Source organism: Daldinia vernicosa, assembly GCF_022497035.1.
Source record: "Daldinia vernicosa strain CBS 139.73 unplaced genomic scaffold F5Y00scaffold_6, whole genome shotgun sequence".
Lineage (NCBI taxonomy): Eukaryota > Fungi > Ascomycota > Sordariomycetes > Xylariales > Hypoxylaceae > Daldinia > Daldinia vernicosa.
Window position 1 is genome coordinate 900427 of NW_025953922.1, and position 12769 is coordinate 913195.

The window sequence follows — 12769 nt, forward strand, 5'->3', positions numbered from 1 at the left end:
GGGGTGAACGGATGGTTGCACGCGGGCGCCGGGGACTTCTACACGACTTCCAAATCCTCCTCGAATTATTTGACCCATGTTTCGAGAACGTTATTGTGAAACGCTAAGACTTTAGCACGAGGACCCGGAATTTGGAATTTGGCTCAAGGCTGATGAGTATATACGTATCGGCGTATATGCTGTAGTGGACGGCGATCACTATGAGTTAAGGGTATCGGGGATCTCGCATGGATCTTATCCGTGCGCCTCGCCGAAGTGAGTGGGGGGACATCCGGCTGTGAATTATGGGCCTTTTAACCTTGGACCGAATTACGGATCTCAGGTTTCCAGGCTCCCAGGTCGTGGACTCGTTAATTAGGTACTCTTCCTCGCCTAATTTATCTATAACATTTGTCTACCGCCTTCACGAATATGTGAAGTGAACATGTTTGCCGCTTTGCGTAAGAGTTGAATGAGCCTTCGCCAAGCTTGGTTTGCTAACTCTGAGATCATCGACCGTCGGTATTATGCAACCTTTGGAGCCAAACTAACGAACCCAAAGACTCGGAACCGTGGTTGATATTGATATTGCAGGATACACGTGCTCGCCTCGGTCGCATTACTATGTACGATAGCAAAGCCCGACTATGTAGAGTACCTGGTTACGGACGCCACGTCTCGCCTATTTCTGGAAATAGAACTTTGAGAAGACTTGGCAACGAAATCAAACAATGCCACGGCTGCCACGGTATTGGGTATTGACGATCACTGCCATAGCTAGGCCTGAAGAAATGAACCTTCAGCCACAGGGTTCAAGGAGCCGTGGCCGTTTTCGGACCTCGAGCCGAATGCGAATTCTAGGATATTGGCGATGATGTCTTTGTTTTGTTAGAAATGAAGTCTAGTTAATCCCATTGAGAGGAAGGCAAGTTTCATATGAACCTAGGTACCTAGGGTAACTTCTTTTTATGTAGCTACTCATTTAGAGTTACCCTTTCCTTCCAGCTTCGGATATCTCAATAATAAGGTACCCAGCAGGTGCAACTCCCTTAGCCTAACAAGTAACCTAGGAAGGTAAAGATGGAAGGCAAAGCTCCTATAGAAAGCGCTAAGTACCTTAATTTACCCCACCAGAATTACGTAGCTCAGACTAGACACGCATATAGAATTGCAGGTGTTCATTTATACTTACCTAGGTAGGCTGGCGGTGCCGAGGTTTTATACCACCCCGCGGGGAAAGATTAGCCCAACGTCGTAAATGACGTCCCAGAGCTGACAAATTAGAGCCGTAGAATAACAACTCTTACCCCGTTTAGATGTACTTAACGTAGCTCTATAGACCTCCTTACATGTTATAGCTTACTTATATAATATATAATAACTACCAGTTAGCATTAACTTTAGACTTTAGTACCTACTTATAGAGAACACAACTTTTAATAACCTCCCTTACGTCCATGTAACATACCTTGATTTATTTGATTTGTAGCACCTATGATAATACCTACCTAGCCACCATCGTGATCGCATAGCCAAGCCAACCATTAACAAATATACCCGCCCAAGATGCCACAGGCTCTCACCCTCAAAAAAGTCGACGGCAAGCCCGGCCAAGTCTACTACCCGTAACCCTCCCCCCCCTTTTCCATCCCATCCCATCCCATCACACCAAACTAACACTAACACCCCCTCCCAGCCTCCAAATCATCCAAGTCCCCAAGCCCAAACCCGGCCCCAACGAGGTCCTAGTCCGGATCCACACCGCAGCCCTCAACCACCGCGACTTCTTCATCCGGCAACACCTCTACCCGGGCATATCCTTCACCAACCCCTTACTAGCCGACGGTTTCGGCACCGTAGTCGAGTCCGGTCCCGGCCCGCGCTCCGCCCCCCTCCTCGGCAAGAAAGTCGTCCTAACCCCCTCCCAAGGCTGGACCAGCTCCCCCGCCGGCCCCGAGGACCCCGCAAAATTCAGCGTCATAGGCGGCACGACGCTCTACGCCGCCGGCACGGGCCAGGACTTCGTCCTCGTCCCCGCCGACGAGGTCGAGCTCGCCCCGCCGCACCTCTCCCCCGCCGAAGCAGCCGCCTTCCCGCTCGTCGGGCTGACGGCCTGGCGCGCCCTCGTGACCAAGGGCTTCGGCGGCGACGCTGACGTCTCCTCCGTCGCGGGCCGGAACGTTCTGGTCACGGGCATCGGCGGCGGCGTAGCGCTGTGCGCGCTGCAGTTCGCCACCGCGCTGGGCTGCAACGTATACGTGACGTCTAGCGACGCCTCGAAGCTCGAGCGCGCGCGCGCGCTGGGCGCCAAGGGCGGGGTATCGTACAAGGAGCCCGCGTGGGAGAAGCAGTTGGCAGCGCAGCTGCCCGCGTCGCGGCCGTACCTGGATCTAGTCGTCGACGGTGCGGGGGGAGACATTGTGGGCAAGACGGTGCGGCTGCTAAAAGTAGGGGGTGTGATATCCATCTACGGGATGACGGTCGGGCCTAAGATGGACTGGCTGATGCAGGCCGTGATGAAGAACATCGATCTCCGCGGCACGACGATGGGATCGCGCGCCGAGTTCCGGGACATGGTGGAATTCGTACGGAAGCACCAGATACGACCTGTCGTGAGCCGTGTAGTCAAAGGCCTCGACAACATAAAGGCTCTTGATGACTTATTCGAAGACATAAGACATGGGAAGCAATTTGGTAAACTCGTCATAGAAATCTCCTCGCCCGATGAAGACTCGGGCTCTAAACTATAAATCAAAGCCTGCCTAGGTTTACGAAGTAAACACGGCGTATTAATTAATGGTATCCTCTCCTAAGAGAAACCGTACAGGATCACCACCATCCAGTGATTCAAGTAGCCAGACAATAGTATTAGCTAGGTTTCGAGATGCTAATTACATGCCTAGGTATTTTTGTAATCATCGTTTTAATTTGTGCTACCCCCTGTTTTCAATCTCCGCCCACTCCGCGTACCAACAGACGCTGGGGGTATTTCACCAAGGTGGCTCGTAATAGTAATACAGTGACATGACATTCTCCAGGCCTGTGGTTATCGGAGACCACCACGTACACATTCCGTCGCAGAACTTTCGAGACGGAGCTAACCCCGGCTTCGGTAGGACCCTCGAGCCACGAATTGCCGTCCTTGTTCTTAGACTTTCATCTCCTTTGCTCCTAGTATCTAGGCTCTATCCATATTAGACACAGGGTCGAAAAGATCCCTCTCGCCAAACGCCGGCCGCCTTTCCTGTCATCACTGACGTACCGAAACCAAACCATGCTAGTACGTAAATAGGGTCCCGAGAAGAAAATATTCGATTATTAGTCTTATCATGCCTCGTCGTCTGATCGACCTTGGCCCTGCCCGCCACCGCCTTTTAGGTTTGGAGAGAGACTGATAGCGATCTTCCTTGGTGCGTTTCCCGCATCCCTAGCACTCGAGATGCTCCTCTTTTTACGAAGGACTCCAGATACGCCTGACGCGCTGGAACTGGCGGTCGAGCTATTCCGGCGCTTGTGTTGGACCATCTTACTTAGGTCATCTTCCTCGTCCTCTTCGCGTCGGCGTTTCTCGGACAAGCGTTCTGGTGGAGGCGCAACATCTCCAGAATTCTTGTCCGTTTTCTTGGGCTCATCATCCTGTCTGTCTTCGTCAGCCGAGAGTGCCCCGGCATCCAAATTCTCATCGCCCTCCTCGTCGGAGGCATAATCAACCAGAGGTTTCGCGTTTGATTCTCCATTCGTGGGTGGCGTTCGATTTCCTGATTTCGCCTGCAAGTCTTCTTCATCGTCGGACGTGTTCCAGTACTCTTCCTCGGCCTGGTCCATAGCGATGTGTTCCATTAACGCTCCGGTCTTAGGGTTGATTATATTTGGTCGTCTTCTCGGCTCGTCGTCCACTTCTATGAAGTAGTCCATATTAGCACTGAATCCCCCAGTCTGGTCATATCGCGTAATCAAGGTCCTGAAGAGATCCAAGTAGGTAAGCCTCTGAACCTTGTCTCGGTAGTTCTCAACAATATGCTTGACTAGGTCCTTGACGTTTTCTTTCCTGACGAATTCGAAGAATTCCAAGCATGCAGAACTGAGTAAATTGTCTCTCGGCATCGTTTCGATGAGGACGTCGAGAACTGGACCGATAACCTTCTTCTCTGACACATGTTTTACGTAGAATTCGTCTTGTAGACCAATCAGCTGTCGAAGGAACCGAATAGCAACTAAAAGAGGGTTAGCATTCCCAAAGCAAATACCTGGCATCTAAGAAACTCACTGAGTTTGAGGAATTTCTCAGGGCAACTGAGAAGTTGGCTGATGCGGGAAACGATATCGTTATTCAAGACAAAGAATTTACTGCGGTGTTGATGTTGACGGATAAAGAAACAGAGGATCTCGATAAGGTATGTGAAAATAGAAGCCTGCTGAACTGAAAACTCCATGTTTGTTCGACCTTCTAGGTTTATTAGGGGCTGGAATAGTCTCGAGGCCGACCTCTCGTAGAAGGTGTTAAGGAAGTTATCCTGTTGCGGGTCTGCACTCGGTGGTAATCTGGATGCGGCTCGAACTCCGTACTCGCCATTGGCCTTCGTAAACGCTTCCTGCTGTACTGGCGGACCTTGGTCAAGAAGTACCTTTAGAGCATCGGATATCTGCGACTTGACACCTAAATCAACTTCGACCAAGAGCAAGTCGATAAGCGAGTCTGTTAAAGGTGGCTGTTTCTCTTGAAGCTGCCGGTAGATCATAGCTCTTATCATCTGCGGGTCGTGATCGATCATGGACACCAGGATATCAGTCGCGCCAACTCGCACTGCTACATCGCCGTGTCGCAGGCCAAAGTTAATGACCTGAAGAAGGCCATTAGCAAGAAAGTTGTTGTACAGAGTCTGGCGGGCTGGCGGCTGCAAGTTTTTGGCAATAGCACAGCATTGCTGTATGAATAGTACCGCCTCCTTCTTACGCCTGGGATCGATTTGAGGGGACTTGAATATATTGAATAGCTCGGCGACGAAAGCCGCATTCGATTGGAGATGTTGTACGATATCGACCTGATTGAAGAAGATAAGTGAGTTCAATACTGAGAAGGTGTTATCATCCAGGATACGGGCTAGGACGACATCCTTTAAATACTGAAGCCGATACGTTTGGTGTATCTTCTTTAGTATTTGGATGTCCTCAATTTGCACGACCTCCTTAAATCGGCCCTCTCCTTCCAACCATTGCCGATGATTGGCCTTGTGGCTCGGGAAATCCGGGTCATATTCCAACGCGCCAACGACGCCAATTACACTTTCGTCCGATACGGCGTGCTCTATAATGCTTGTGTCGTTGAGAAGAATAATTATCTTCATAATATTGCAAAGGCGATGTAAATCATTGAGGCTTTCGAGGTCCTCCGCGTCGGAAACCAGGGGGATCAGCTTGCCGATATAATCTTCCGCCAGGACGTACTTGGTGAGAGCATCGCGCCCATTTACCGTTCCACTAAGTCCACGCATTTGCGATTCTATTTCGGCGAGGTTTGCCATCGAAGCTGGTGGGAGAGAAATCGGGTTTATGCCGTCCATGGCGAGATCATCAGACAGGCTGTCATCTACATGAGACCAGATTAGCGGTCCATCAGTGCATAGAGGCGAGTCAATATATATATTCACCTGGCGCATTCACGGACTGATATTGCTGCTGGATACTATTAATGAACTTCCTACAACATGTTTAGTCACTGTCTTTTTTCCCATAGATATATCGGAAGCGGGTGCATGCGGTTAGCCATACCATATCATGGCGCAACCTTCAGCCTCTTGAAAGCTGAGGGCCATGTCGACATTGTTAGTAGGTTCGGTCCAGACAATCAAGGTTTCTAAATAGATAGCCGTCAATAATCATGCACCTCTCAGCAAGTTTTTACGTTGAGACATTTGAGACATTGGCGTACCCTGCTGCTTGTGGAAGCCATCTTCTTTACAAATTCTCGTCTCGAGCAATACGCGATCCGGTTGGTCTTCAGACTCAACAATTACTCGTGGATCTCTTTGGTGGCCATCTTCGGACTGGAGGTAATGGCAATCTCCACGTTAGCAACTAGCAACTAGCAACGATAGAATACAGGAGGCAGGGAAGGGAGCCAATGCGATGGAGCAGTGAAGTTCGCGCAAAGCGCGTCGCGAGTTGAGGGATGCTTACAATGTTGAGAGCAGCGGTGCAAAAGCCTGTACCGCGATCGAACCAGTCATTATTGCGCAACTCGTAGACCTTTACTCGTTTCTTATCCGTCGACGGATGAGGCACAGGCTGTGCCGCCATCGTCAACGGTACGTCAGATTCGACGTCGACAGCCAGACGATTATACTGTAGAAGATCTGGTGCAAGATCTAAATGTTGTTGAAGGGATAATTCGGTGTCGGCCTGGCTGAGGAGGGTGAGCGCTGCCACTTTTTCCTTAAGATAGGCGCGCTAATTGACGGGCGCGCACGCGACAAATCTATGTTCGGAGGGGGGTGGCAAGGTGAAGACGGAACTATCGAATTAAAAAAGGGCACGCGCGGGCCGAGATTGAAAGCAAGCCGTGACGGGCGATTGATTAGGGACAAGCAAAGATGGGGCTTTGTGGCTCGTGGTGGGTTGGATGGGTGGATGGTGGTGGACTGTGGACAGCGGACTGCGGATGATGGAATATGGTTTGAGACGATGTGAGGCAACGTGAGATGTGAATGTCGAGAAAGCGTCGGGCTACCTAGTGTAGACAAGGCAGCGGGCAGCCAGGTTAGGATTATCCTCCCCGTGCGACAGGGTCTAGACTGCTAGATTGGTTTCGCCTAGGGTGGGGAGTACATATGTACTTCTTTTACTTTGGGGAGGGGGGGACGTGCTTAGATCGGACTGTGACGTATTTTTTTTTTTTTTTTTTTTGAGTACTCTCTTTTTTTTGGACAAGTCGCGAGAGACAAGACAGGAAGGATTGCGACAACAGAAGTAATAACAATGATAGTTAGGTAATCAAATTATAATAAAATCAAAACAAGAACAGACGAAAATGTAGGGAAGTAAAATATTATCAATAATCCCAAGTTCCAATGTATACAATGTCTACATGCCTGTTACATGAAGGTTAGGTCTGTATCAGAAATACGACCTGCGGTAACGGTAATGCTGCTGTGTTTTTTAAAGTCGGGATTTTTTGGAGCTTTCGGATTGCTGCTTCTTTGAATACTCATGGCATCTGGTCCGTGCGTGATGGAACAGCAGGGGGGCATACACTAGGTACTGGGAAATTGGGTACCCAAATACCTAAATATCTTGGCAGAGGGGCGCTTAGCAAGCTATAGGTACATGCTAAGCAAGTATTGTACCTAGGTAGGTACCTATTGATAAAATATAGCGTGGATTAGGTAAGATATAATGACTTAAATGCGCCACACATATCGAAACAGGTGTATACTCTTACCTCTTCACATCTTCATAGGTGTTTTCAACTAACTCTTTAAATCCCGAAACCCTCCATATTTTTTTCGCCCAGCGTAGCTAATTTGATCGGCAGCAATGTTCATACAATATGTATTATTATTAAGACACAGGCAATACTCAAGTTTCTAAATTTAGAACCAAGTACCTATTCAAAGAAGTCCAATATAGACGTCCTTATTCTATATGGTAGTACGCCGTGCTACCTTACCTTTGTCTGTCAAGTTGAACTAAATTTACAATACAACAAACTAACAACTAACGCCATTATAACCTCTCCGTCTATATCAGACTATTAAAAGCCTGGCGTCTGGAGCACGGGGTTTTGGTAGGAAAGTATCTTGGGCTGAATGCTTAGGCCAATTCTGCCGTAAATCCCAGTTCCGGTTATTGGTTGGTCGGTTCAGTCGACAGGTGCGAAGATTATGTGTCACCTGGTCAATTATTGTTGAGAATTGCTGCCACGAATTTCGTCGGAATTTCATGTGCTCCCTTGCCTCCAGCATTAAGGCGCGTAGTACGTCCAAAAGCCCGCGATATGCCTCGTCTGGGCCCCTCATGCTTGCTTTCATGGAATTTGCGAACACAACTCTTTGGCTCTGCCTTGCTTGTTGTGATAACTGAGTGTTGCGGCGCACTTCGTTCAAGTGATCTCTGGTCTCTGCCCGCATCAACGCCTCCCGCCAATGAATATAACGATTAATAAAGTCAATTGACCATCTGAATATCTCTCTAAGAGACGCCGAGAGATTGACCCAGTTCGAAAGATAGACTAGATATTAACATTAAAACCAAGTCGAAATATGGAGGTGGTCGTGAATTTACATACCTAATCGCCGGCCCTCCCTAACACCCAGCCGGTAAACATCAAAAAATAATGCCCTGTGTACAGGTGCAAACCAATTTGATTCGGCTAGTAGACAGTCGTCCTGTATTGAGGAAGTGTGAACGATCTCGTTGGCGTGGTCTCCAGCCTCTCTAAAAGCCCTCTGATCTGCTCTCATCCAGTGGTCTGGGTCGTCACGCAGGTAATGATTTAAGTATCGGTAACGAACTTCAGCCCATTTGTCAGCCCATCCCAAGACGCGACCCAGTGTGTGTGCTTTAGTTTCGTCATCTCTCAGGATTCGCCCTCGAAAGTGCTCGTAGAACATATGCGTTATCCAGTCTTCGAGATTGTTTGGATTTTGCCACACCACTCTCGCCAGATCAATAACAGCATCCCATTCTGCTATAAGAGTAGCCGCGTGGTCATTTCCTAGTAGCTTGGTTTCCGATATCCCAGCGTTTGATATTACGTAGTCTCGCCCAAGATTTTGCTTGCTTGTGAAGGCATTTCGAAGAAGAGGCAAAGCGTCCTGATCTTCGCTTATACCCTTAAGGTATAAAAGTAAGTTATAGCGATTCGCAGGTTGCGGTGGGCCTCTTTTCCCTATTCCTGCCGATGTTTTCCAGCGTGAACCGTCTGCTAGCAAATGTCTCGAACTAGGCGGCGGGCCATAGTTGACTATATGCCTAACAAATTATATTAGCCCACGTCTGGTCGTAATAGTTATAGGTTAACCTACGTTGTCTTACTAAGTGCGGGCGGCCGATCCATCTTGCCAGTGTTCCCTCGAGGTCTCTATAATGCTATGAAGAGAGCTCAAATGCTAATGTAGGGTTTTGGGAAGTTCCTAAATGCTAACGAAAAGAGCATGTTGCCAAAATAGAGGAACTCAAGATTTAGAGTTACTTTGAGTGTTCTTTATGCACAAAGGGGCAACTATCGAATTGTCCGCAATGGTAGCGAGGCGTCGCATTTGGTTAGTCTTATTGTCTAAACATCCGCATTTGACGTTGTACAACATTCTTCTATAATGAAGCTTTCAACATGTGTGCCATCTCCCGTTAAACAACGATAAACATCCCGGGAACTAAATCCTTCTTTAAGGCTTGAATCGTTAAAAACTGCCATACTTGACTAGGTCCATGCAACTCGTAGAGCAGTCTTTTTAAGCCCAACTCATAATATCTTATCCCGAAGCACATGAGGTTTCCTGTTGGTAACATCTTGCGGCCAAGGTAGGTATATGAGGATGGACATTTCTATAGTAGGTACATACCTCAGTATATGTGACTGTGGGGTTAGAGTATGTACTTTAATCATCTAGCAGAAGCTTGAATCATGTAAAATATATGTACCTAGATAAGGTCAGGGTACATGTACCTAATGCAAGGTATAGAGGTACTTTATCCAAAATACCTCCTTACACCCCACTCCTATATTCAACGCCTTAGCTCCCTAATATTCAACTTTTAAGGTGATAACTTCGGCTTCACTTATCTTTTGAGAATTGGTACTTATAGGCTTCAATCGCATCATCGTCAGCTATAGCCTTGCTATTTGACCGTGACCAGTAGCAATACTGGGTGTGGGCTGATGAGTTCGCTAATATGCTTGCCAATGTGCCGATGAGACACTGGAGGTATTTTGCGATCCCACGAGTCTGGATTCATATCATCGCATTTAAAGTGACCGCATGAGCTGAGGCAAGTGAGGTTATGAATCGTGCCCGAGTACGGTATAACAGTATAGGAAAGCCGATAGATGCCCACTTCTGTACGCTTGCAGCACAATTCCCCGAGGCGCTGGCCGAAATACGAATTTAAGGATCGTCTATGCATACCTGCTGCATCTAAGATGCCTTTCGCCGCACATGCAGACATGGAAATATCATTATCTCCAATTCAGTACTTTTCTTTGGGTATCTCTATGGTACCGAATCGCGTAGTCGATGCGACCTTACAAGATACCTTACAAGATAAGCAAATAGGCTCCGTCTCGTTGGAGTGGCGATAAATATTTATTTAGCCCTTTGAATGACTTCTACTCTTCGGCTCTAAATTTAGCTACCTTGTTCACACATGTAAAGTAGCTTCGATCTCTTCAAGGTTCTGGGATAAGCCCTTGTCTCTCATATTATAGGAAGTTCATACGGATTCCACCCATCGCCGTCGTAGCTTCCGGCGTTCCACTCCTTATTATTTACACTCTTTCCCTTCGACTCTCTTTACTAGACTTATTCTTAACTCTGCTTTATGTATGACCAAACAATCTTAGGCCTCATTCTTCCTATGATTCTCAACACTCGCTACGGAGGCATTATATTATCTATAGTGTTTTCCGACTGCTGCTCTAGTCCACCTACTTACCCTCGATGACGGCCATCGTCAAGTCGTGTGATCTATAGCAAGGCGATAATCGATGCTGATGTTGACATAACTCGATCTACGTTCGCAAATCTGGGGACTACGTATATATTACTCCAATCCGACAATCCTGACACAAACCCGGATTCGCCATGTCTCTGTTTTCAAGATTGAAGCGACGGGTACGAGCTAAAGAGAAAAATTCAAAAAATGAAGAGAAAGTGTCAGAGAAGGCGAAGGAGGAGCCTGCCAAGGTGCCTTACAAGCATGTAGTTACGCATGCTGCTTGCGATATGCTATTAGTAGCCCCTGCGAGCGCGAGGGAAGCAGATAAAGCCAGGATAATCGAGCTGAACATGCGAAATATCGCTCTGGAAAGATCGGAACGTAAGGCGGCTGGTATGCCACGCGGTCAAGACTCGCTATCCATCCATAAAACCCCTGCCTTTCCTCTACCTAACAACTACAAACCCTATAGCGCAGATGACAGGTGGTTCAACCCCAGGTACTACCCCCCGGAGCTAGTCGGCTCCCAAAAAGGTCCCAACAACTTGAATCGCCCTGAAAGCTTAAGAAGCGGCAAGGGGAAAGAACCGGAATACATACGTTCCCCCTCGTCTATACCACCGGTTCCGAGGTTACCTGTTGGGCAGTTCGGCATTACGTCGAGCCACGGTAAAAGTCTTATGCTGCAGTATACGTAAATCCTCTCTAATTGTTAAACAGGTGCACCTCTTGACGAAACATCGGTAGTATCAAGCACTTCCAACGTTGAACCAAGGATAAACAACAAGGCCATCAACCGTCTTTCGCAGAATTCTAGCTATGAGCCAAGCCTTTCTCAGAAAAGTATCTCGTTTAGCGAGAAGTCGTATCAAACGCCTCTCACAGGTACCTCTCTAATAACCATCGGGGCGCCTGTGAAGAGTGATCGGTACTATCCACCTTCGACTAAAAGTGCTTATTTTTCAGCATCTCATACAGCGAACCAGCGGACAGAGAATCAACTAAGTAAACTAGAAAATAAAAATATATCCGGTACGGAGATAGCCATCCCGCCAATACCCGCTGTTCCCCAGAAAGTTAATAAGAGCACTCCCCCGGCGAGTAGCTTTAACGAATCCTCTATCAAATCTATCGGTCCTGCTATTGCACCACCTCGACCGCCTTGCATCGTGGCCCCTCCACCTGTGCCATGTTCTACGGAAGAAGCTACTGGTTTAGAGCATACTACTAGCAAGACAATCACTGCCAGCGGTCCCTGTGCGAAAACGCCACAGAAAAGTTCTGTGGAAAAAGGCAAAGCTCCTGCAGATACGACGGTAAACGATCTCGAGGAACAAAATGCGGCGGTACCTTCGACTTCGTCCCCACAAATGAAAGCACGCAGGCTGTCCAAATCTAGACCATCGAGCAGCGGCAACGGTAAGTCCAGGCTGTCGATCGATGCATCACAGCGTAGCCGGTCGAATTCAACTGCCCCCGGTGCCACTGCTTCTGAACTCGATCGAGCGAGCCATACAGCCGAACCGAAGACCAGCGAGACGAGTAAGGGGTCGTCCGAACCCACACTTAAAACAGGAAAATTGCGCAAGAAACCGAAAGAGAAACGTCAACGGAGAAAATGGTGGACCTTTGGATGGCGGTCCACTACGGAGGTACACTAGACGAAGGCTTACCGGTATTCATTACGGGTTTATACATAGCAGCAATGCATCTGCAAATTGTTTTTTTATCATGGTATATATTATGTATTTCCTAGCGGCATGGGATGGTCTCCCGAAGCGTATACCCGTACATTCTGCAGTTATAGATCTACAATAATCATGAAGCATTACGAGGTGTTCGATGTGAGTTATCAAGAGCGGATAGTTGTTTCTGGAGTACGGATCGACACGGGTTACTAGACGAAACAGTATAATAGCTATTACGGCTTCTGGTCACGAGGTTGCAAATTATATATATATATATATATATATCGATTCATCCGAGACATGCTATTCGTAGACGCTATTCGCAGCTATTTATCTCGCAGTCTTAGTATGAAAAAGAAGCTAGCTCTCCGCCGCCTAGAGCAACTCGTAACGATAGCCCCCTCCATCGAAAATGGGGGAGGTCGGGACGTCCCGAACGTGTCACGCAT

At 47.9% G+C, this 12769-nt stretch overlaps 4 protein-coding genes across 4 annotated transcripts; 2 read left to right on the plus strand and 2 right to left on the minus strand.

Annotated features, from left to right (window-relative positions):
- Window positions 1–1366: 1366 nt before the first annotated feature.
- F5Y00DRAFT_178402 (NAD(P)-binding protein) lies at window positions 1367–2866 on the plus strand. Its single transcript, XM_048004963.1, has 2 exons — window positions 1367–1604; window positions 1676–2866. The coding sequence occupies exons 1-2, from the start codon at window positions 1546–1548 to the stop codon at window positions 2727–2729; spliced, it is 1113 nt and encodes a 370-aa protein (XP_047868622.1). The 5' UTR covers window positions 1367–1545; the 3' UTR covers window positions 2730–2866.
- Window positions 2867–3241: 375 nt separating this feature from the next.
- On the minus strand, window positions 3242–6366 carry F5Y00DRAFT_178393 (DUF625-domain-containing protein). Its single transcript, XM_048004962.1, has 6 exons — window positions 6157–6366; window positions 5909–6023; window positions 5749–5833; window positions 5628–5677; window positions 4247–5566; window positions 3242–4193 (listed from the first exon to the last, which is right to left on the minus strand). The coding sequence occupies exons 1-6, from the start codon at window positions 6274–6276 to the stop codon at window positions 3307–3309; spliced, it is 2577 nt and encodes an 858-aa protein (XP_047868623.1). The 5' UTR covers window positions 6277–6366; the 3' UTR covers window positions 3242–3306.
- Window positions 6367–7439: 1073 nt separating this feature from the next.
- Window positions 7440–9051, minus strand: F5Y00DRAFT_273215 (uncharacterized protein). The gene is made up of 3 exons (XM_048013135.1): window positions 9003–9051; window positions 8264–8949; window positions 7440–8206 (listed from the first exon to the last, which is right to left on the minus strand). Exons 1-3 carry the CDS (start codon window positions 9032–9034, stop codon window positions 7722–7724), a joined length of 1203 nt encoding a protein of 400 aa, XP_047868624.1. The 5' UTR covers window positions 9035–9051; the 3' UTR covers window positions 7440–7721.
- Window positions 9052–10767: 1716 nt separating this feature from the next.
- Window positions 10768–12293, plus strand: F5Y00DRAFT_273217 (uncharacterized protein; the record flags this gene model as incomplete). Its single annotated transcript, XM_048013136.1, has 2 exons — window positions 10768–11301; window positions 11353–12293. Exons 1-2 carry the CDS (start codon window positions 10779–10781, stop codon window positions 12291–12293), a joined length of 1464 nt encoding a protein of 487 aa, XP_047868625.1. The 5' UTR covers window positions 10768–10778.
- Between the last annotated feature and the right edge of the window lie 476 nt (window positions 12294–12769).